Source organism: Hirundo rustica, chromosome 9 (genome assembly GCF_015227805.2).
Source record: "Hirundo rustica isolate bHirRus1 chromosome 9, bHirRus1.pri.v3, whole genome shotgun sequence".
NCBI classification, from domain to species: domain Eukaryota; kingdom Metazoa; phylum Chordata; class Aves; order Passeriformes; family Hirundinidae; genus Hirundo; species Hirundo rustica.
Genome location: NC_053458.1, coordinates 17,133,546 through 17,159,036, shown reverse-complemented (window position 1 = coordinate 17,159,036; position 25,491 = coordinate 17,133,546). Strand labels below are relative to the sequence as shown.

The following is a 25,491-nucleotide window of genomic DNA, read 5'->3' as shown; positions in this document are numbered from 1 at the left end:
AAAACCTGGGAAGTCCACTGGGAGTTTTAAAAACACCCGCTTGCTGGAGGGTATTGGCCCCATCTGTCTGCTTTCCTAAGTAACAAAGGGTCCATATATGCAAAGCTGGTTTTGGTGGGATTGTTACAGAGGCATTCTTGGCTGCCTTTCAGCTTCCTACTACAATATTCTGTCTCCTCTTTCCTATCACAACCAAACTCATGCTGTGCAAACCATACAAACCTGGCTGAAGCCATCTCCTCCTTAAGAAAAAGTAGGATTTTACTTGCAAGCAAGTACATCCAAAGGAAGGAAGTTGCAAGGAAGTTGCAAGGAAGTTTATCAAAATAAAGGAGGAACTCATGATGTCAGCTGATAACGCAGTGTCTCAGTTCATTTGGTGTCTGTGGATTCCCCTGTTTCCTGCAGAGCAGTCATCCCACTAACTCATCTCAGTTGAAGACATGGTGACATTTTCTGCTTTCCTCACACAGGTCTTTGTGAACTTCGCTAAACAGCAGATGGAGGATGAAGAAATTCCTTTGCATCCGCGTGCAGCTGGAGCCAGCCGAGAGGCAAGGGTGTCCCCAGCTCTGCATCAGCAGGCAGTTGCATAGACTGCTCCTGCAGCCTCCAGGCTTAGTGTTTGCACAGTGCAAACATGTGCCATACCAGAGCAGACCAAGGGTAAAATGAAGGTTTGCACACTCAGTATTACATTGAGTTTTTGCACCTTTCTGAGCACTGTGCTCTCAACAACGACAGCCCTATGAACAGCCAACTTCTACTGCTCTACCAGTAACACTACATGCTAACAGTGTCAAAGGAAAGGCAGGTCCTTGCTACAGAACAAAATCTTCCTTTTATTCTAGTATAAGATACAATTAATCTCATTCCTCTTTGTTGGCATATAAATAACATCAAAGATGGATTCTCTGTCTGGTACTTTCAGGCTGGCAGGCTTTTCTTGTTTAACCCTTATATCAACTGCTACGAGTCAGCAGACAGGTCCAGAAGCTGAGAGCATTGCCCAGCTTAGAATCACATTCCTGCCATGCTGAGTGCACAGGACTGTCAAGGTCAGAACAGTGCTGGCTGATGGGGCTAGTCCTGGGAGATTGCTTCTCTGTCTCACCAGGCTGCCAGTGAAAACAGACGGTTGTCTCAGCAAGAACGAAAAGAATTAATTCAGAGCTCAGACTCAGACAAGAAACTTGCTTTTAAAAAAAAAATTAATTAAAATGATCTCATACTCATCTTTGAGTTGCCTCAAACAGAGGCCAAATGTCAAAATGGAGATTAAAAAGAAAGAGAGTATGTCCAAATCTGCCAAAAGTTTTGTTTTCTTGCAGAGACGTGGAAAGATCTGTTACTAAACAAGACCAAATTTTTCTTCTTTCCTGTGACTGGACATTAAGTGAGTGTAAAGTGTGAATTGGGTATGTGTTTTCTACCTCCTCAGAAGGAAAATTCCAACCTGCTTGTACTGCACACTGCACTCAGTGGGAAATCATTTGACATTTAGCTCTTTTTTCTGGTTCAACAGCTTAATTAGTGGAAAAACAATACTGAAAACAAATTCACAATGATGTATTTCTTCAGCTATCTATCAGTTCTAATAACATCTAAGAAATCTTCTCTAAGATATGTTACACAGAGTTAAAATCTGGGTCATGTATTTTTGCTTTGAAAGTTATTTTTCTTCAGTTGATGTAGATTTTTTATAAGGACACTCTTGCTTTGTACTGTACAAAATATTACAAAACTTCAGCAACCAGCTGTAGCCTTCTCTTTTTGCCATAATTATTTCAACTGGTTTTAAAATAGAATTTATTGCATATTTCACCCTTACAAATAGTTGCAAACATCTTTCTATACATCTATTATTGATAAATAAATAATGAAACAAAACAATATCTATGCATTCTCTTCACATTCTAAAATATCTTCTTTAAAATGTCATTCAGATAGTTTTCAATAGCCTTTTTTTACTAGATTTACACAAAACCCAACTAAGTCTCACAGAACATCCTGTGACAAGGAAAACACAGGAAGTCCAAAATGAAGCTGGTTTTGCTCCCTGGCTCTGAAAATAGGAAGAGCATTCCGAGGACTAGCTGTCACTTCATGTATTTACAAAATGTATTAAAAACTGCTTAGAGAAGCCTGATGTAAAGTGCTGTGTAAAAGGTCAATTAGTACCATAAGGAGATGTTATATCAAAACAGACCAGATATCAAAGATTAGATAGGTTAGATTGCTTCTGAATCTTATTTACTATGCAACTTACTAATGAAGAAGACCAAAAACAAACAAAAAACCCCAGCACAGGAAATTACATTCACAAATTCTACAAATACTTCTTACTTCAGATTCTTTTGGCAAATTAGGGGTTAGACCCAAATCAGGTTTCTGAGATATTGCCTATTTCTTTATTCCAGGAACCATTCCTATTCTTTGGTAATGTTATCTGTTACAAAGCACCTGCCTCCAGGCAGCACACTCTCTTCAAGTGAAAGAAGGCAGATCATGCAACTGTCCTGAGGCCAGCTGGCCGTGCTGGCTGAACTGAGCTCTGGTAGTTAGCTGGTGTGTCCTCCTTCCAGTGCACTTCTGTCTTGCAGAATGCCACTGCTAAATTTGGAGCTGCTTTTCAGCACAGACTTCTCACGATTTCTGATCCATCAATCTAAACAGACTAGGACAGAAAAATCTAAGTCACGTTACAGTGAAGTGCAGGAGCTGTTGTTTTTTGCAGCTGTGCAACAAAGCCTTATTTTTTAAGGTGCTTCTGAGTTGAGAATTCTTGAATGTTGGGAAGTGTAGCTTTCAAGTGCATACAATTTCCCTTAGCGGGGAAGATTCAACATGCACCAAAATCCTTTTAACTAATTCATTTATTTGGCAGGACATTTATGAGGTTTTTCTTCTTGAAGTTCTGTGCAATATTCAAATTGAGCCTTCTTTTCTTACAACAAAAAGGGAATAATTGGCATTCTATGACTTGGATAATCCTTGAATTCTCGTAAGTAGGTGCAGTGTTTATCCTTTGCCCAGATTGTCATCTGAATGAAGCAAAGCAAGGTGAACAGTCCCACTGGAAGGAAGGGGAAAAAAAGATATATTTCATTATCAGATTAAAAACGTTTGCCATTGCTGCTGACATCACTTCAGGTTGAAGTACCAAAACATTACTCACCTGGAACACACTGAGTCATGATAGTGAAACTGATCCAGGTCCCCACCTGTTTTGGCCAAGGAAATTTAAAATATTTCTGGTGACAGCATTTGCATTTATCTCTCTATTGATCAAAATAACCTTGTCCTAGTATAGGTAAATAAAAAAATCAAGGTCAGCCAGATCAATTTCTACTGTTAATAACCTTTAGCCAAAAAGGTGAACAGTGCCTTATTATCACAAACAAAACCTTCATATTTGCTTTCACAGCTTTTACAATGATGAATTTTTAAGCATTAAAACAGTGTCCTTCCTGTTTCTCTGCCTAATTTGTATTCATCAGACCTTCATCACTGTTAAGAATGGTAACTTTCTACAGTCCAAGGCCCAATGCTGTTCTCATTATCATCTGTTGATTTCCACTGAATTTCAAAGCTGACACTGTCCTTCTGTGCAAGAATGAATGTTACATTGAGTTGCACTGACTTTATCTGCTTTTGAACCTACTCAGTAGTTCAGCTCCTGATTAAGGAATATGAAATGATGAACTGATTAAAGTTTCTAAAGCAATCACCACCAACACAAATGATTGTGTAATTTAAGAAAATGGGGAAGAAGACTTTGGCTTATTCTCTCTATCACAATATCTTTTATTTGCCTGTCCACTATCTTCCTGCCTGCAGTGATATTTCTAGGCTCTTATGTTATAAATCCACCAGACACCCCCATCCCCTCATTGCAGCACATGTTCAGTGGCAATCTCCCTGCTCCTGGCTGCAGAATTTGCCCTGCTTTACAGTGTATGTCTTGTCTAGCAGCCACACAAAAGCACTGGGTCAGGGCTGTCTGTGTAAGGTCAGTCACATCAGTACTGACCCAAGAGAGGAGAGAAAGAGCAGACAAACTCTTGTCCACAACCTGATTTCATGGAATTTAGGGAAAGAGGGGAAATGCACTGAGCTGAACGGTTTCAGAGGTTTCTTCCATGTAAAACATTCTAAAAGAAACAAAAAGTATACTCAGCAAAACTAAAATCTGAACATCTTGTTTGAAAATACATACCTCATATGTATAGTTAGGGCAAGATACAAAGAAAAACAGCCATGTGAAAGGATTCTTTGTTGGATATGGGATCTTACAGGTTTTGGATCCTATAGATTAGAAAACAAATCACAAAATATTCACACTCCTAAATACGTTGTTTCCTGTAAAGACAACCCAGCCTACTTTTGTGTCTCACGACTGTCAGAGGGACAAACAGGATGTGGGAAGACAGGATGTCCCCTGGACTCACAAGAGGAATAGGATACCTGTGAGGGAACCTTCCCTCGCTCACCAACTCACAGCAGCACTGATTCCTTTTGCACTGGCAGTACAACCAATGTAACTGCTCCTCCAACACAACCCAGCCCCAGACAGTAAGGATTACAGTAAGATAAGAAGTGCTGTTCAACAGTGATGTCAGAGTCCTTGCACTATCTGATTTCCCTTAGAATCCAATCTTTACAGTGCTGAGCAACCAGTGCTCCCAGAGCAGTCAGCTGACAGGTATCAACACCCCCCAGGATCTTTCCTGAAGCAGAGTAACTGAAGGAGTGAATTGAATGGCCGCACAAAACTGAAAAATGATGATGCAGTTTTTACCATTTCTCTGGAGGTCACTGAGTGCAACATGAATGGAAAAATTTCCAGCTTCACAGAGCTGCAAGAAAAAGTATGACAGAGTTAAAAAGGTTCTTCTGTTCTATTTGTTTTTCTTCCTTTTGTTATTTCCTGGGGTTCTTTAAAATATTTAAGAAAAGGAAAATAATCTATTATAAACATAATAAATATCCTTAACTAAGATTGCTGACAGAAGGATGAAACGTCTCCATTCACATATGAGTCCATATTATATTCCATTATATATTTATGATATTTTTCAGAAAATGCGGACCCCATGTCCAAAAGATCAGATTTATTACTTATATAATCCCCTTGAAATCTAAATAAACCACGGGGGATAGAAGTGAACTCGGGAGACGCTTGCTTTATCTTTTGATCATTTTTATGCCTTTAAAAACATCCAAAAAATTATTTACATAGTCTTGGTTTCTCAAAAGTTATTAAAATCCCAAGGAATATACAGTTTGGTCTCTAAGTAAGTTTTCTTCTCTAGAGTATAATTGATATGAATCATGGAATATAATTGACCCAGCTTCCTTCACTGGATTTAAAGACTGCTGCCCCAATCAATTATGAAGAGAGTGTACTGAAATGACCCATTTATATGATTATGGACAGTCTCCAGTGGCTGCAAGGCATAACTATTACAGCAAATGACTAGTGGTCAGAGCTCCTGAGTTTATTCCCAGCTCTGTGCTTTCATTTATGGAGTTTCTCTATAAAATGTAAATAGATTATGACCTCACAGAATTTTCATCCTGGGAAGCTGCTTTGGGATCCTGCAGTCACTGATTAGTTTGTCAAAGCAAGTGAACAGCTGACGTTCTAAACAAGTTACACACACATAGAAGTCTTTGCACAGAGGTACATCTTTATTGGCTACACTGACTTTGCTTCTGCATGTATGAAATGTTCCTAGGAATTGTGAGAATGAACAGTGACTGAAGAATTTTGAATTGTAAAGAAAGCTGTAAACAGGTTTTGAAGCTCAGCAAAATGAAACTTTATCACTGGAAATTATAGCAATATACTCTCTTAGTTGGCTAGTTCTCTGAGATTTATGATCTGTTTTGATTCTTAACACTCAATAAACAGTTCATAAAATAAAGTCACTGGCTCTTAAACACAGGGTCACAAACTTTTAAAGATTATGAGAGATCATCCCAGCAGATAAATATCCTAGTCTTGGAATGGACACTGAACCAAAATATTCCTTTCTGTACAAAATCCCATTAAAAATTGATGGATTTATCTGTTTTGCATGCAAGTGGTCAGCTTTAGTAGTACATCCAGAATGTCCATGTTCTAAGTATCTGCTTATCCTACTCACTCCTTCACTTACATGACAGAAGAAATAAAGCAAGATATTTTAGCGCTTTATAGAAAAAGTAGAAAACCTACCAGAAACATGATCACAGCAAAATTTATCTGTTTTTTCCCATAAGCTATTAAAAAAAAAGTTTGCATGTCATTAGTACTAGTACACAAAGCACATACATAAGTACTTAAATCATTGAGGGCTGTTTTGCTACTTACAAGGAGGAGTGTAAAGAGGATGATTGATGTAATATGCAAGCCAAGCTGCAAATCCCCAGTAATATAAACAGTTCTGAAAAATAAGCAATTTTTTTGTTTGTTTTAGTAGAGCCTTTTAGGCCAATATTCACTGCAAGGACTGTAGATAACAATTAATTGGGACAATCCTTTAACTTGCTGATAATACAACAAAAAATGGCAGTACTAAGTGTGGTAGGTGGGAAAGAAAGGAAGCAGTACTAATAGAGTTAAGATTTCCTCTAAAATATCTTGGAGCTGTTAAGTTTATAAACAGTTTTAGGAAGTATGACCGTATGACTGAAAACAAGATTATCTTGTCTGGCAAGCCATTGGGCAAAGCTGAAGCGCATACAGACTCTATGTTGAAGAGAAATTTGTTTTGCTGACCCCTGAGACTGTAAGACCAGATCTGGGCACTGTCCTCTCTTCTCTGCATATTATTTTGCACTCCCCAATCTCCTGTCCTCTTCTCCCTCACCCCATCAGCTTCTTTCTTTTCCACACTTTAACTTTTCCTGCCTCCTGCTCTTTCCTCTGCACTTTCACTGCGATTTCTCTCATCTGTCCCTTTTGCTGCTGTCCTTGTGTTTCTGCGATGCAGTTTGCACTCTAAACTCTGATAACGCAGCTGTCACTAATGGCTGGACTGACTCATTCCTGACCAATCTCAGTGCTTGCTCATAGGCTTCATTCATGAAAAAACTACTTACAATTACAGTCTTTACCTCTTATTTGGCTTCCTTGGCCCTACCTCCTGTGGGTTTTTTTCTGACACTCATTGCTGCTTTGGTGTCTTGGTGACACGTTATTGTCTCCCTCCTTATATACATGTAGATGGGAGGGAGGTCCTTTCTTGGCCCCTACGTCTTCTTGCTCTGTGCTCTAAGCTCTAGGTGTCATTCTCTTTCAGACAGACTTTAACCCTCATCAACAATTCATACATTTGCCTCTCATCAATTGAGTCCTCTTTTACCTGACCTAGTGCCTCAGTTTTTGATGTATTAGGGTATGTTTGTTTGTCACCTGGACTTCAGCAAGACCACAATGGAGCGCTTTATCTTCCTTTCACCACTTCCTCTGTTCTTTTCTTTGCCTTATCTTTCCTTGCATCCTCTTTGCAATTTTGAGTAAAACTCTGATCCTCTCACCCCTTCTAGTAAAGGTCCTCTTACTCTTTCTGGTCCTCTTTTTTCTTGGCCTTCCAAATAGGTTCCTATAACTTAGACATTTCTAGGTGTTTCTGCTTTCTCCTTCACCACTTTCTTTCCTGCTCATGCAGGCAAAAATCCCATCCAAGGCTGCATTTTTTACTGTCCTGACTGGTTTAACTTTTTTTTTCTTTGAATTTTGCAGTCTTTTCCCCCTTTATATACCAGAACTGCATTTCTAGCAATAATACCCTGCAAAAGTGATTACCTCAGCGTCTCCAACCTGCAGTAGCTGACTGCAGTGTCTGATGGTGCATTTTTCTGAAAATGCTGGTGCCCCCTCATCTGCTGCAAACAGTTGTATCAAACATTCAGTTGCATTTCCACTTTGTTCTTAGGGTTAATTGAACCACTGCAGTGCCCAGAGACCTCAGACAAAATGGACACATTTTGGGTATACTGTAATACAAGCACTTGCTTGTATTACACTTCCTTGCTCTGAGATTGTATAAGAGATGACTGATGAGAAAGAGCAAATTTTTAAGCAGGTGGGATAAATGAGCAGAAAAAATAACTAACTTCCCTCTGATGACTTCGTTTTCCCCCAGGAAATGCAGCAGAACCCAAAGAATGATTCCAGTGAGGGACAATACAAGTATTGTCCTATCCATAAACTATTGCTTCCTCCCTAACACTAGCTTCTTCAGCAGGCACTTACAATTTACTCACTGCTGTACAAACTTAGGTGGACACAGTTTCTTGTAATCTTGGAATGGCATCTTCAGAAAAACCTTCTCCTAGCTTCAAGGCTTGGCACAGGATGGAACATATGGCAATGGATTTCAGTGAAGTAAAATTAAATAATTATCATGGCTCAGTCCCCAACAATACATGTTGTAATTAAACTGAACAAATGCTATTCAGGCAAAGAACATGATTTACTGCAAGAGTATTCATCAGTTATAAGAAAAGGAGCTTTAAGATGAGTGGGGTCTACCACTGCTAAGGACCTTAACAGTAACACTTGTAAATGTCCAACCGTCACTTGAATCCTTACTGCTCATACAAACGCTTCCAGTGAGGTTCAGACAGGAACATACAGACTTCATAAACTTACTTGGAAAGAAAAAAGAGTTTCTGTGAATCTTGAATAATAAAGCTTTACAACAATTTCTTGTAATGCTGTGGGTCAAGTTCAGATATTGCAGGGATCTCATAAATAAATTATTCTTAAGTTTCCAAATTTATGGTTAGGACTTTTGTCTTCTTTACGGCAAATGACAATCCATATTTCTTCATATCCTGCCTATGTTTATTCATGACCAGCATGTACCCTTCTGTTTGTCTTCTTCTATTGTCTTCTGGTTTAAATGGTATTTATTTAGATCTAATGTTCTCTTTCCTCGAGATATTTTTCTACAAAGTGATGATATCTCTTCTTTATACTCACAAAAATGTTCATGGGTAAAGAAAGACCATGTAAGACCAATCATGAGACTAATCTTTGAGGAATTCTACTGCTACTTCCCTATTATTAAAGGTCTGACTGATCCTTTTTTGGTACAACCATAATTATCTTCCAATTAGTCCTTTATCACCACACAATTTTTGTATTAACCCCTATCTTATTCACCCTAAGGAGTTGCTTACTAGGTCCAGATAAATCAGGTATTCTTCCTTTCCAATGCCTCGAAAAAAATAACGTATCTTAGAAAAAATTATACTATTGTTAGTATGCTCTTCTTTTGGTGAAACTGCTGCATTGTAGGGCATAATTAACTTCTCATTCCATTGGGAAAAAAGCATGAAAATCACATTTCTCATCAATTCCCATCTCAGAATTCTGCTTAATGAGACTGAAGTGTCTCCTGTACACATAGCATTCCACTGCACTTAGGAAATAAGCTATTTATATCTGCTATGTAAGTGATCAAACCCTGAAAGTAAAAGATTTGTCTACCACTTGTATGTGATGGAAAAACGGAAGAAGGATGTGATGCTTTTTGCACAGGCACAATTTTGGAGTAATACCACCAAGGCCAGTGAATTCTAAAAGCAAATCAAACCTGAGCATTGCTAAGCAGGTAGAATAAGAACTGTGAGCAACTTTACAGATGAAAGCAAGAGCCACTAACCTGAGAAGATGGAAAAGAGGAAGTGCTCAGAATGATTGGTACAAATGTCAGTTTTAGCAACAACAGTTTGTATGGTCTGAAAGGAGCAAGTAGTTGTCAAAGATGGCAGTGAGAAAAATAATTATCACACTGATTGCTTTTTCAAGGTAAAGTTGCTCATTTATCTGCTGTTTAACATGCATTACCTACTGTGTCAAGAACAAGAGATCTGCAAGATCTGTTGTGTCAAGAATGAGATCTGCAAACCTTTTAAGAACTCTTGCTGCAGGAAGCACAATAAATTTCTGGGGAGAATTCTTTTGGAAGGCCACTGCTCCACTACAGACCCTCCTTTCCTGAAAGCAAAAAGCTATCACCTGAGGGACCAGAGCCACTGGACAGCTGTAAGGAGTTACCCACAAGACAGAGCTTCAGCTGCTACAAGTATCATTGCCATAGTGCAAATTAAATGCCAAACGTTAAAAGTCCCAAATGCTTTTTCACTTGATAATCTCTTGTCTTCCTTAGAATAAGGTGTACTTTTGACTACTACTGTGTTCTTTGTTGCAAGCTTTGGTAAAATAACTACAGCTTATGCACAACCATGCAGTACTGTACTACTTCTCAGACACCCAGGAAACAGAGCCTGCACCCCAAGAGCTGCCCTCTGCCACAGCAGCTCTGGTGACATTAGGGAATGCACCTGTGGAGAAGAAAATGCAGAACAAGCAGCTTTGCACTGGATCAAAGGTAAATTAACACTTCCTTAACAATGAAGAGAATTTTAGGGGCAAAGCAGACATAAAATGACTGTTAGAAAAATAGTTTTTTGGGGTTTTTTTTAAGTTATTTCTCCCACCCTTGTGCCTGCCTGTACTACCTTTAAAGTTAACTTGTTACTAAAATATTCACACCCAAGTACCTAGATGACTGAAAAGGAAGGGTATGCTGAAGGTTAAATTTCTAAAAAGTAATGAGACTTCTATTATATTAGTAACAGTATGACAGTATGTGGGTTATACAATAGTGACATTAAGAAATCTTCTGAAAGAACTGTGGCTTTATGGGTGAGATCTGCTGTGCATTGCTACAAAAGCCACCAAAAAAAAAGTCTGTGATGCAGAGGCAGAGCATAGGCTGGCTAGGCTGGATTTGTAAGGGCAGCTGTGGATAGAGTCTGACACAGTTTACCTTCACAATATTCCTCAGTGGCATAGTCCCACGGGAGAACCGATGAACAAATACTGTTTCAATCAACCTTTTGATGTAGTGGAAAGAATGGCAGATACATGCCAAGCTAGAAATAGCAAGACAAAAGCATTTAAGAGTGCTTAAAAAACCATGTGTGGCAAGACATTTGGAATAAGACTAGAAGAAATACTGCTCAAAGCCTGCAAACGGACTTACTTAACTACTGGGTGAGGACTTGATGTAAACCTCTCATCCAGTCCATAGACAAAAGTCATGCGGAAATAAAACAGAAAATAGATGAACAATGGACCTGTATATTCTATCAAAAATACCTGCAAAAAGAGAGAAGATAATTAGACAGCTGAATTAGATGACCATCTTGCTTTGGTTTCTTTGTGATAACTAATGCAGTGGGATAAACACCTCTACGCATCCAGGATGGCATTAAGGGAGGCAGGGAGGGAGTAGAAGGTTTGGGCTCGGGCTATGAAACTGGCAGCCATGCACATAAATACTTTGCAATGGTTTGCCTCAGTTGCATTCAAACAGCCATTGCCAGTGCAGCAGACACAGTATGGTATGAAAAGATAATAATGGCAGCCCAGAAATCATGACAAACATGCATGCATGTTACATTTATGCAGCTCTCACCCTTCTCTTGCACTCAAAAGCAGTTGCTTTATTTTGGTTTAAAATGAAAATTGGTGAAGAATTTGTCTGGAGAAATAGGAGTTCTGCTTCTACTGAATGAATTTTGTTTAAACTGGAAACACAGCTCATAAGTATTCACAGTGACCTCATCTGTGTGAACAGTTAGCACAGCAGTTGTCCTGGGAAGCAATAATTTCATTCTATGTTCAAACAAGCTTTAATGGGAATACTAGAAGGAAGAAAAAAAAAAAAAAAAAAAAAAAAAAAAAAAAAAAAAAAAAAAAAGAAGAAACCAGAGAAGCTATTCTTTAATTTTATTTCATTTCACATGTGTGTGTATTTCTTAGGAACATCACTTTAAAATGAAGTTAACCTTGGACCAAATATTAACAGCTGTATTTTCCACCCATCTATAAGTGCAGAAGGTAGGTCCATACTTCACTTACAGAGAGAGAAGGGAAATTGATGGTACTTCTGTCACAAACAAACAAAAACCCAACAACAAAAGAAAGCAAACAAAAAAAGAAACCCAAATTCTCTCCCAGTTCTCTAATGTGTTTAGGTTTTTTTAATACTCAGAAAAGTTGGGTTATTGACTTCTGTTACAATCAGCATTTTCTCTGGTGAAGATCAGGTTTGCTTGTAGCTAAGATGAGAAGCTCACCTTTTTGATTCGATAATACTGAAGTATTTCTTGGATTATATTTGAATGAAGTAGCTTTAAGGGCAGAGAGAGTAGAATGCAGAAGACTATGAAATGGTAGAAGCCTTAATCTGCACTGTGATATTTTGGTGTATATTAATGCATGTGTATCTTGAAGTCTACACTGCCATTAGACGTTTTTGTCTGTCTTCCTGTTTTTTTGGATTGAGTAATAGGTGCTTGATTTATCAGCATTGCATCCAAAGTAAAGACGTGAAAACTCAGTTTCGCAGAACATATTTGACTTTTAATTTTACCTTCTATTAAGATTGTCTTTGCTATTTGTAATCAACACAAGGTTTTATTAATGTCTCATAGCTAATAAATGGTAAATATGCCTTTAAGTTATGAGGTACTTTTCCCTTGGCATTGTGCTGTTCATTGGAACTAGTGTAATACTGTGCAGCAAGGACCTTCTAGAGAGCTAGAAGGGTCATTGGTCACCTCACTGCATAAACAGCAGTGCTGCGGTGCCTGCCAAGTGAGTTTGATAAAATTTGCATTTGAGCTAAGACAGTAAATATGCAAGGTCTTTGTGGATGGCTGCTAATATTGCAGAAATTATCAGCTGTCATTAGCCTGTCACTGGCATCCTAGGACAGAGTCACATGCAGATAGCTTTTGAAGTCTTAAAGACATGCTTTTATGCATTTTCTTGCTGAAGCCACTTTAAGTACTGATACGTGAAGTTGCTTCCATGCCTCTTTGCAGGACAAACTCATAGGAGTATAATCTTAATTTTGTCAGGAGTTACACTGGTCCTGTGAAGCACATTGCCAAAGGCATTTACATACCTAGCTCCTAATGATTTTGCAGTAGACATCCATTTGACAACATTTTAGTTCTGTAGGGCCAACCTACCCTGCAGCAGGTTTTCCACTGCTGTTCTCCCAGGGAACTGAATAGACATTCAATCTGTTACTGCTTTCCCTGATTAAATGAGCTGAAGCAATGAGGATTCATTGCCTGCATCCACTATCAGAGCAGACATCATGCAGAAATATCGGAGAAAAACAAAAAAGTGATGTAAGGATTAACTATGGAAAACTAGCCATTAAAATGGCTCCGACTTGAAGCAGAGCTCACCGTAGTCCATCCTATCTGCGGCCCTAAATCTTTAAAGTATAAGGTAGCAGTTGTGCCAACAGGGAGGTGCTGCAGGATTTCTTCATCCCTCAGGGACTTTCCTTCTGAGAAGGAAAGAAGTAATTACATCTTAGTGACATTCAAGTCCACTTTGGTAGCGTACTGGCTTTATACGGTGCTTTATCTCTGAGACTCCTTGATGCGATGTGGGTTTATTGGAATCTCATCAAACAGACCCAGAATATTTACACTTAATTTTTATCTATCCCTGTAATCACATATGAGCCTGGATCTTCTATTCACACCAAAACAGTTAAGAGAATTCTCAATCCTAAGTGACTGCCTAGTCTAGTAGACTTGCTTCATCACTGCTAATAGCAGAATCTGTTGATGGGGCAATGCCCTTTACATAGTTCACCGACCTCCTAGTCAGCTCCACCTCTCTCCTCTCTTCTGCTCTTCTCATTGCTCATCATCAGACAAACAGGAGATAGGATTAACTGTGTTTAGAAAACTCTCTTATAGAAATTTTCACTGCCTTTCTTTTCCCAAACAACCAGCTAGAAGGTGATTCCACAGTACTTGAGCTTTTAATGCCTAGATTTGGAGGAATCTCCAGAAGGCCAGCATTTTCTCATGGCAAGTCTCACTACTTAAATTCATAGAGGAATCTGACAAGGGAGACCTTCAAAGAAGGAAACAAGATAATCATATATCTGTTTTCCATGGACAGATTTTACACAATGAGCAAATCTTCACCAGCATACTTTTAAGGGACAGTTTAAATAAAATTATCCTTAAAGAAAGTGCTATATTTTAGCTAAGATGAATTAACACAGTTTGGCAATTAGACTTTTGTGGACTCAGGCCATGTAAGAGGCTTCTAGTAGCAATACCTACAGGTGTATTAATGAAGTCAGCCAGTTGTCATCAGCTTTGTCAGCAATTGCTACATCCAAGGCAACGTGTTCTGCATTAGCTTCCCTCAAAAGAACTGTAATTCCTGCCTGAGAGCAGAGGATTATGTGAATTGATAGCTCAAACTCACAGCCCTTTTTGGTATTCCCAGCTGAGCTCACTTCACTGCAGCTAAGGGCAGTGAATATCTACATCCTGCACTGCTTCTCTGGAAAGCAACACTGCTCAGTAGTTAGAAAGTGCATTGGAACAATGTGCAAACTCCTGAGTTAATTACCAAGCACCGGGGTGGGACTGTGTTTACTTCCAAAGAATTGTATTTGTTCTGGATTCTCTTCAGCCTTCACAGGGCTAATTAACATAGCTGGAAACAGATTCTTAAGTGCTGATACCCTTAAGTACACCTTTCATGCCAGGGCCCTGCTCAGAGTTTAGTTACTCCAGATCTCACAAGTACTTACTTGGATCAAGTTTTATTGACTGCCTTGCTGGGTACCACCGAGGATCTGTAAGACCATACAGAATTGTGTGATATACAATGGTCAGTTTAGATCATCCACTGCTATAACGGACACAATACAACAAGATGAGCTTCGTTTAAAGGTTTTATAAAAATTTATTCAACACTAATATAGGTGATAATTTATGCAGCAGAAAAAAATAAAAAGCTCTATCAGGATAGGATAAAATTATTTTACTGAAATCTCACTGTGATCACATTCATGTGCAGGTTATCAGCATTATGTCTGTGTATATCATGTTTCAAATTATGTAATTTTTTCCTATTTATGTACTGGATATTCTGATGTGATGTGAGCTACTGTGGAAGTTATACTCACATAATTTATGGAACATCAATCTGATCTCTCTAATTGTGGCCTTTGGTTCCACCTAAGCAACAAAAATATTGTAAATTTAAGATGCATATTTTGAAAGACAACTACTAGATTTAAGACTATTAAGCCAAATAGAAATGTGACTTAGACAATGTAACTACTTCTTACAGATGTCTAGCCTTGGCATGAAGGATTCAAAGAAATGTCAGGAAAAGGCAGGACAATTTTTGACACCTGTTTCAGAGGCAGCTTCTCTAGCAGTGGTCAAGAGTTACTACTACAGCCATGACAATCTGATGGCTTCTGAGTACCACACAACTGGCACCATCTTAGTAAAGCAACTGAAGTTGTCTTTTTTGCCCAAAAGCTCCTTCTAGGAAAGGGTTGAAATACACTGTAGTCAGTATGAAGTTTGCAAAATCATTGCAAGCGGCTAAGAAAAGGCTACCAGGAGATGAAATACCCTTCATAAACACCGAATTTATTTAAGAAAAGTTAGTAATTTCTAAAACAGTCACCTAGCCTTTTAAGCAGATTTTTGTTTTACCTTATCTAGGAAGCATAGCTGTTTCTTTGTCTCCCAATCAAGGATTTCCACCTGAGAGGACACAAAATGTTAATTAATCATTATTGGCTAAATAATGCGTAAACTCTTAGATGGTTCCCAAATTCATAATCATTGTGACTCAGAGTGAGACATCATTTTTCTCTGATCTGTGAATTGAGTTAAAAACCTTATTGATGCTCTCAAGAGACAGCTTTGATCACTGGGTTCCAAAAGCACTCAACTTGGAAAAAAAAAGGCCAAATGAATTGTCTAATTGGATCTATTCAGTAGCATAAGTTGCCAAGTTTTTGATCAAAAAAGTGATCTTGGTATTTTCTTATGCTAGAGCAAGAGGAACGAGTAAGGGGTCGAGAAGTTTCACAGGAATCACTAAGGAACAGTACTTTTATGATTCATAAAATCAGAAAGCATTCAAGAAAAAATATTAAATGTGTATATATATGCATATAAGCAAATATTCTGAGTACATGAATCTTGAACCTTATTGTGTATTGTTCCCAGAACATTTTAATTGCAAGAAGAGTGGAAAATATCGGTGTATATAACAAACAAATGCAGCTAAATATCTGGGCTTCACAAACACTTAAGCATTTGTTACAGGAAGAGTTAGTGTTACTCTTGTTTCTTAGATCACCTGTTTTATTAACTACACATTAGCATTTTACATTCCAAACAGTGGTTTAGCTACAGCTCTGAAAAGGAAAGAGCAGTTTATTTCCATGATCAAATGGCAGTTCGGCAAAATGTTATGATTTTGATCAACAGCCAAGCAGAAAAATCCCTAGACATTTCAAAGCCCAGTTACAGCAGCTCCCTAAATCTCACTGCAGTTGTTGGGGGTTTTATACAAACATCTAGCATTAATTATGTTTGGTATTAACCGGCCAAGAGAATAGATTAACATTAGACTTTAAATATGATTCCTCACTAAAAATAGGAGTCACAGTCCAGTATCTTTCTCAGAGGGTTGCTTTGAAGAGATCACTTGGTTGGAGTATCTTATTTCCTTGTTTCACTTGTCCCAAAGGGTTCTTTTTCTTTTGGCGCAGCAGTGGAGCACTTCAGCTCCAGTCACACCTATCAAATCTGATCTCTACAAGGAACACTTATGCCATGACATATTCAGCCTGTGCATTTTAAGCTCTAACTGGGACATTGAGAGAGATAAGTGCCGTTCCTCCTTTGTGATATGTAACAAGTACGTGATGGATTGTTAGAATATGTTTTCCCTTGTCTTTTTATATTTGAAATAACACATTTCCAGTTTTAATGACTATTTGTGTGAAATCTCCATGGGAAAGCAAATGAAGAGGATTCCTCTCCTAGAAAGGAGTTCTGATGCTTGAAGTCCATGGAACAAGTACAGGGCAGAGAGGGCTCTACACACTTTTTTTCCCTTCTGATGCCCAGTTGCTACAAGGACTATTGAAACCTTTGGTGTATCTCAAAGCTCTTTTGTCAATGAATACAACTGGGCTGCCCTGCAGACTGCAGCAGTGCCTACGCTTTTAGTAGTGTCCTTCCCATTCCACACCCAACCCAAATATATTCATTTTTTATCAGAATCCCCTGGAGGCAGTTTTAGTCTATGGTCTTCAGTGGTTGTATCAGAGAAATATTCTCCACGTGAATTATAGTGGTTTAAATATCCTTCTGCCACCTATGGTATTTTAATTGAGTTATTCTTGCTATGCACAAGACCAGACTGAAAATTATAGAGTTCTTCCTTTGCTCTATGGTTTTCATGGGAGTGGCTGTACAGAAATCTCCTTTAGAATCAGTGTGGAAAACACAGAAATAAATCATCCAAGATGTTATTTACTACTATTTGGTTCTTTTCCAGCACAATACTTTCAAATGCCAAACTGTCATACTGGTCCATGCCTATACCTAAAGGAAGCCTATAGAGATGATGGATCCAGACTCTTCTTGGAGGTGCACAGAGATAATGGTGAGAGGAAATGTGTCTGGATGCAACAGGAGAAAATCCAGACACAAGGAATTTTTTTCACCATGAGCTAGGCCAAATATTAGAAGCTGCTTAGAGAGGATGTGGAATCTCCATTCTGGGAGACATTTAAAACTGGACTGGACAAGACCCATTGCCACCTGATCTGGCTGTATCTGCTTTGACCAGGAGTTGGACTGCATGATTTCCACAAGGTTCCTGCACCATAATTGCTCAATGTTTCTTTTTTTTCTTTCTTTCTTTTTTTTTTTTTTTTCTTATTTCAAACATTTAATTTACTTTCAATTACTTTCAAGATCTAAGCAAATATCAAACATTCTTTCCCTTTTCAGAAAGATGGATGCTGGAACACAGCTTTAGATTCCACTCCAGTCCATGGCAAATTGTGCACCAACAGAGTGAAAGCAAGGTGACTGTTTCTTCCAGCTATCATGCCTCTTAGATTTATCAGAGTATCCCCCAGTGTAAATGTTCCCTGCATAACGAACAGAAAAGCCTGATCTAAAGCAAGAAATGGTTGTTCCTGAACATCCTGGCCAATCCCATGAAGCAGCAAAGCACTGAACACAGTGTTTCCAGCCTTGAGGCACAGCACCAAGGCAGTTAATGTATTGGTTGGCAACAGTTTTTAGGTACCCGGAAAATCTGTTCTTGGAACACTTACTGATGGGTATCATCTCTTTTCAACATAAATTGTTTGGCTCCGAGAACTTTAATTTCATTGTGTTTTCAAAGAATTTAGCACAATAGGACACCAGCTGTTGGCCTGTATTAGTGCAGTAAGACTTACAGTCGACTTGTTTGGTGAATTTTTAAAAACATTTTAAACTACAGCTTCTCTGAGACTACTTAGAGTAGAACTTAATCAATAGGCAGATTTGTGCAAGACGTTAAAAACTTTTATCAGTGACTACAAATATATACTTTGATGCTTAGAAGACAAATTTGTTCTATTGCATAAGGATTAAGCATCAATAGCATCATTAGTAAAAGAAAAAAATCTTGATTATTACTGTTTAGAACACAAACAGGTTGAGGGCAAAGAATAATCAATATACAATATAAGTGGAGAAAAGTACATTCAGCTGTTAATTTTTTATTCAGAAAATAAAAAGGTTAAATAAAAAAGAGGAAAGTATTCATAAGGGAAAAACAGTTGAGCAAAGTGTTTTAAAAGTTTTTAAAATGCAGTGTGTCTGTTACAGGATTACAAAAATATAGTCACTTGAATTCTTGCAATTTAAAGCCGTAGCTAAAGTGCTAAAGGATCAACAGATCTTCAAAAATGATGTGATAACTATTATGGAACTACTGACACATTTATCATGTCTGTGCATCTTAGAAGTTTAATTTGAAACCATTTGTAATCAGCAGATTGAGTAATCTTGAGTGAGACTTTATAAGCACTGACACAAGCATATAGTGTATTGATTTCTTTTTAAATTACTCAGTTTAAAAAAAAAAAAGTTTATTTCATAGTACAGGAACCAACAAGTCTGAGAAAGAGCTATGCAGAATGAATTCTCCCTGAACTGTTAGAATGCTTACATAAATCGGTTTCTTTGAATTTAACTCTAAAAAGCCAATTCAGTGGTTGCCACAGTCCTAACTGAATATTTTTAAACATTTTTATGAGATTTAGAGAAATTTATTCATTTTCTCTATCTCCTTTGAGTATTCTGGTAGACTGTGTTGTTCCTGAAGGGAGTAAGCATGACTTAGTGTGATCTCAAACTAGGGCATACAGGGATTTTCTTCAAGTCAGGAGTTAAACTGAAGGGAGATTGCCGTTAGTGTACTTACACTGAAAATTCTGTTTGTGCTGCTGCTTTCCAATTGACTCTCAGTCTGAAGCTTCTCTTGCACCGAAAGGTACAAATTGTGACAGAGGATGGGTCTAAGCATCCATCTAGAACTGGCTCTTTCTGAAACAGCCAGCAGCAGGTGACTCAGAAAAAGTAGTAAAACAGGGCAAGAATGTAGTGACTGAGGGAAAGGGAAGAGACAGACATAGTGATTTTGATTCTCCTGCTCCAGAAGTGCTGCCTATGTATTTAATAACTTTTCATGGATTTCTTTCCTCAATCCATTTATGTTTTAAACCTTTATAAACAGTCCTGAGGGAGGGAGTCTCACAGCTTAGCCACATGCTATGAGAGAAATTCCCAAACCAGAACCAAGGCAAATGTCCAACCACAAAGCAAAATTTCATCATCTTACCTTATTCTCTAAGTAGTCCAGCTAAACAAATCCTTACCTCTGAAGCAATGGCTCACATTTCATGAGACTAGAATCTTATTGCATTATTTCACTATGTATAAAGAGATACAATGATACCCATACTCGAAGCGTTTTCTAAAATGAATTTTCACTTTTGTAGAATTTAGATGTCTGACATTTACAGGTTCACAAGAGATGTATTTACTCCTCAGCTTCCTAAATTCTGCTCTTCTGCAAGCCAGTGAGCACCAGTGTCTTACCTGTGCTGACATTCATACTGCATTTTTATTTCTTCCACCTGTTTCCGATCTGCTAGTTAGACATACTCTCATCTAGATCCCCCAGGATATTGATCCAGTAAGCATCTTTATCCCAAGGTCAGCACAATGCACAGCATTTAGATTCCTTCTGAATGAAAGTAAACTGTCAGCTAAGGAGATGATCTAGCTCTTCATGCTTTACATGTAATAGACACACTGCCAGGAATTGCTTTGGAATGTCTTTTTGTCATTTCTCCCACAGGCAGACCAAAAAGTACAGGTAGGAGAGGACTTCAGTGAAAAGGGCTTCAGTGAAAAGCCTCCTACCAAAGAGAAAGCCTGAATTTCTGTATCTCTGGGCTCCTTTTATCACTGCTCCCTTCCATTGTAATTCTGTTCAGCATCTCTCTACAGCAGATGCCTTTTGGGATACCACACAGCTAAGAGATAAGAGTTGAAGTAAACTTGGATACCCTGACCAAATTGTCCGGTCTGATCTTGGAGCTGGGTGCCTAATACAAACACATTGCAAAACCCAAGTTGCTTTGTGAACTTGGGCCTAAGGATGATAACAGGTAGAGCTACAAATGTCCATCCTTCAGAAAGACAAATCCATTTCTATAATTGACAGAGATAAAATGAGTCAACATAAGAACAGTCAGGAAGGAAAAGGAAAGTCTCTTCACTTGGGGTGGGAGGTCGATTTATTTTTCAAGAAAGGAAAAGTTGATAAAGCTTTCACAGTGAATTCTGGTTCTTGAAAATATACTAAAACTTTCCAGCTTTTACTATTATGAGATCTTTCAGGAGGGTACACAAGATGAAAAGGAACCTCCACCAGTTAATACTGACTTGGTGCAGATTTACTTATGCTGGCTAACACAGAGCAGCATGTTGCCAATTTCCCAGGCATACTGAGAAGTCCCATCATTCACTGAGTATCACTGTCACTATGAAGCACATTGGAGTGCCTCCATCTGAGAACCTGAGCCAGCTTTGACTCAATGCTAAGTAGACATCCAGGATTTTCAGCACCACTGCATAGCCTTCTCCTTGTGCAAGAGAATATTCACTGCCTTGGGGCTTTGGTTTATGGTTATTTTCTACAATGGCAATATTCAGCTAGAAGAGTTATACAAATTCTTTGTGAAATCACAATCATATCTTTGTGTCAGCACTGTGATTTGCATTATCAAACTTTAGTATTTCTAGTTTCATTACTACTCTTCATGTGTAATTTGGTGTAGGGATGTCAAAATGTAAATACAGTGTATGCTTTTGACATGGAATTGAAATTGAAGAGGGTTTTGTTGTTGTTGTTTTGGTTTGGTTTTTTGTTTTTTACCTAGCAGCATCGAGGATGGGTCTGCTCTCTTTTGATAGGGCTGGAAGACTGGAAGGAATAGAAGGAAGACTGGAAACCCTGGGAATTTTAGAGACCTTATACAGACAGGTGAACTCACATAACTAGTTTTTTAAATATACTTCAAAGAAGTCAATTTTTTCCTAATGTAAGACTTTTAATTTCAAATGTAGCCTTGAAATTCTGAGTAGCTCCAGGTACTTCCTGCCAATTAATGTTTTACCATCATCTTCTTCTATACAAAATTAAGTTTCTCTCTCAAGCTTCACAGAGAAAAAAGAAATTGCTGTCTTCTAAGTAAAGCAATACAACTGAGTGTTGAAGCACTGGTAAGTGACGGGAAAAGTGGGGAGAGAAGAGTAAGAGATAATGTTTGCCCTGTCATCTCATCTCTTTCTGTGATAATAATTCTTTAGTGTTACTTGTGAAAACAGAGCAGATGTCTTCAAACAGGGCAAATTTTAAGTAGTCCTTTTAAATGACTGTTCAAATATTTCATATGGGGCTTTGTCTTTCTGGCAATTCTTGGAGGATACAGCATCTTGAAAGCTTCTGCAATCCTGCTTTTAGCACTTGCTCTCAGTGCTCTTACTTGACGAGGCTTTAGACAGCATAGCTCTGGGAGGGAGAAGCCTTTGTAACAGGAGCTGTGACATCTCAGCCATGCCAGCCAGACAGCAGTCACCACCCCCCTTACATTCAGAGGGTTTTCATCACAGACAGAAGAGGGAGGGAACTTTAAATGCCAACAAGGGGGGCCAGTACATTATTGCTTTTAGACTGTACTGCACATGTCAATTCAATCTATCATCAGGGAGTGAAGATTCCAAAACAATTTTGGGTATCCCTGCTCACCAAAGGCACTTATCATCCAAACCAGTTAAGGAAGCAAAAGTACAAGCAAGGCTCTTGTGAAACTCATTTTCTACAGTATGAATATATTTGTTCAAGGACCTTTTCTCTAGGAAGTCAGAACACCATACTATTTTCTTTATATAAAATGCTTTTGAAGACCAAAACCTGTCAAGTAAAAGGAAATGGTACAATTCATTAGCCTAACTTCAGAGCTCTGCTGGAGACATTTACATCCGAGCAAGTCACATAGGCATCCCTCATATGGAAAGGAGGAAAATAGGCACTGTTAGGACAAACAGTATCATAAGCTCTGTAACAAATCTCTAATAGGGCAGAAGAGTTGTTCTCTATGGAGCTTAGAGAAATGAGCATTCCCAAGGCATATTAATCTAGGTACAAGTCTCTATCATACATCTCTCAGTCTTGGGAATTGAATCTCCTCAAATTATCAGGTGCAGTAACTTCAAGTATATGCATATTTATTTATAGTTGTCCTTGAGAAGCTTCCTCTGAGCTATTAGTGATTTTAAAAAATGAGGCCAAAGTAGAAACATACCAACACCTAAAGTAAACATGACAGTTTGGTGATTGTGAAGTGATTTGTGATTCTTATCAGGAAGCACTACAGAAGAACAGTAAAGGGTAATTGGTATATTAATTATTATATAATTATATTATAAATGTATAGAGGAAAGTACAAACTTGTACAGCTCCTCAAAGAGGGAATGCTAAAGTTTTAACAACAGTAGAGATTCTCCCTGCCCTCCCCAGGACCTACTGAGAGAAGTGGGACACTCACCTTCTCTCTTTACATAGCTCAGCTTTGAATGTATGGTGGGGAAATGCAATTCTGGATTCAAAGCCAATGAATTTGTAACAGAGACCAAATCAGGGAGAACAGTGCAGAAAGCAACAGGCAACTGCACTGCTAGTGCTATTCAGGCAGTGTTTGTACCCCCGAGACAGCTCACACACTGGATGAGCTGGGCAAATCTGTTTCCACCCATTATCTGCTATAAAAAAGAAAAGGACTAAGACACACAAGGCTGACATGTAAATTCATGAATCATGCTGAGTTTGCATTAGTGTTGCTTAAAAACAAGATCTTGATTTAGGACTTAAAAGACCTGGATCTCCTGCTATTTTCCTGCCTAGCAGGTCATTCAACGTTTGTGTGTTTCCCCATCTGCAAAATCAGCTAATACCAATGATGTCCATGTTTTTAAGGTCTTCTAGTAACTAGTGCTCTTCAGGAGCTCAAATAAGTCTGAGGCAGAAGAGCAAACCTGAAGTGACTGAAGGCAATCAGGAGGGTATTACACATGTGCTTGCTCCTGCGTTTGGAGGAGAACAGTTTGAGTTCTACCTCACTGCTGGAAATCCATGAGGCAGTAAAAGCTTAGTTGTTTTTCCTAAAAAAATCCTGGAAAGTCAACACTGCTGAGGAAAAAACACAGTGCAGGTGCCTACCTCACACCCCAAAGAGCTATGGGCAGTTTATTTTGATTAATTGTGATGTCTGGATCATTTTTATAGCTTTGAAAAGTAAAATCTGAACGTTTAGGTCACAGTAAGTTACTAAAGGAGTAGACGATTTTCAGATGGCTTTGAATTCTTTTTGTGTTTTAATAAATGCTTTGTAATTTGCACGAGGGGAGGAACATCCCTCCTCCTGTGCATGTTTTTTTTTTTTGGTGGGTTTTTTTTTTTTTTTTTTTTAAGGTAAATCGTGATTAAGAAACCCAAGTATAAGCCTGCAGAAACACATTCAGGATTGCTGCCATTTAGCTTGTACAGACCTGTTTTTGTAATACAAGCCGCTCTTAAGATTTTTTTGTATTAGCCAGCCTAAACAATTCTAGCAAAGAGTCGGTGTGGCTGTTTATGTAAGTGGATGTGATGTTACCCTTGAAGCTCCCCAGGTGCACGTTACTCCGCGCTTTCTGTAAGCTCCAGGAGCTGACACTACTCAACTCCGCCCGACTGTTTTTCGTTCCCCACTCAAGATCGGGCGCACCGTGCTAGCAGGGCCCCCCCTCCACCCGCGCCGGGCAGCGTGGACCGCGCCGGGAGCCGTCCTCTCGGCCAGGGCACCAACTCCGCCGCCGGCTCCCTGCCGCCCAGCCGGCGCAGGGGCGCTGCCGCCCGCGGCCACGCCTGCCCCCGGCCGGAAGGCTGCGCGGGACGGCCGCCGGCGAGGTGCACAGCGCCTGGCGACGGGGTTTTCCGAGAAGTTAGGGGCAGAAGGTGCCGAGAACATTCCTCGCTCTCGCTCTCTCCGTAGGGCTGGGACGCGCTGCCGGACCCGGCGCAGGCTGCCCGCGGTGCTGCCCTGGGCAGGACCTGCGAGAAGCACGGAGCCATTGATCCGGCGCCTCCGCGGACCGCCGGGAGCGCGCCGGGAAGCCCGGGGATTCCCCCGCCCCGCTCTCCGGGAACACGTCCGAGGAACACCGGGAACGCGGGGATCGGGAACGGCGAGGGGAACGTGCCCGGGGAAGGAGAGGACGGGGCGGGCGACAGCCTCTTCTGCCCACTCATCCCAAGGAAATGCTCGGGGAGCAGCGGGCCCCTCTGCTCGGCTCCGGCGGCGGTCACTTCCCGGAGCGGATGGCTCCGGCTCCCTGGTGCTTCAATGCAGATGGAGGGGGAAGAGAGAGAAACCCGCCGGGATCCCGGGCAGCCCCGTCCGCCGGCGGCAGGATGCTGCGGGACCCGGCCCGGGCTCGCCTCGCCTCGGCCGCCCCCCGCCCCCGGCGCCGCCCGCACCCACCTCGAAGAAGCCGGCTCTGCCGCCCATTCTGCGGGCCCCCGCCGCGCCGCCCCCGCCGCCGCCCGCGGCACCTTCCGCGGGGCCCCGCGCTGCGGCCAATCAGGCGGCGCCCGGACCCCCCGCCCCGCCCGGGGCCGGGGCCGCTGCCGCTGCCCGGCCGTGCCGGTGGGCGGCTGCTGGCAGCGCTGCCCGCCGAGCCGGCCCCGGGCAGCCGCAGCGGTGCGGGACCGCCGGCACCTCGCGCACGCCAAGTTCTGCGGCTCCCGCTGTTCAAAAACTGCGAGAGAAGAGCAATATGCACCGGCCGCCGGGAGTGACCTGTCATTCAGAAGGGTGATTTATTTTTCTTTGAGAATTACTGCAGGATTTTTAAATATTTTTTTTTAAGAGCTGAAGTATCTTAGGGAGATAACTTGCAAAAATGCAACTGATCATGAGCTAGAAAACATCCTCGTTT

The 25,491-nt window shown here is 40.0% G+C and overlaps 2 protein-coding genes across 2 annotated transcripts in view; one reads left to right on the top strand and one right to left on the bottom strand.

Moving 5' to 3' along the window:
- The window catches only part of ABCA4 (ATP binding cassette subfamily A member 4), a 64,613-nt gene extending 62,901 nt beyond the window's left edge, over positions 1 to 1,712 (top strand). The window contains exon 49 of the mRNA XM_040072374.1: positions 474 to 1,712. Within this exon, the coding sequence (XP_039928308.1) occupies positions 474 to 596 (123 nt within the window). The 3' untranslated portion in view covers positions 597 to 1,712. The remainder of the gene's footprint in view (positions 1 to 473) is intronic.
- TECR (trans-2,3-enoyl-CoA reductase) lies at positions 1,572 to 25,061 on the bottom strand. Its single transcript, XM_040072372.2, has 13 exons — positions 25,035 to 25,061; positions 15,574 to 15,624; positions 15,030 to 15,081; positions 14,652 to 14,696; positions 13,273 to 13,376; positions 11,049 to 11,164; positions 10,833 to 10,938; positions 6,359 to 6,431; positions 6,224 to 6,267; positions 4,802 to 4,859; positions 4,220 to 4,308; positions 3,179 to 3,224; positions 1,572 to 3,076 (listed from the first exon to the last, which is right to left on the bottom strand). Exons 1-13 carry the CDS (start codon positions 25,059 to 25,061, stop codon positions 2,949 to 2,951), a joined length of 939 nt encoding a protein of 312 aa, XP_039928306.1. The 3' UTR covers positions 1,572 to 2,948.
- Between the last annotated feature and the right edge of the window lie 430 nt (positions 25,062 to 25,491).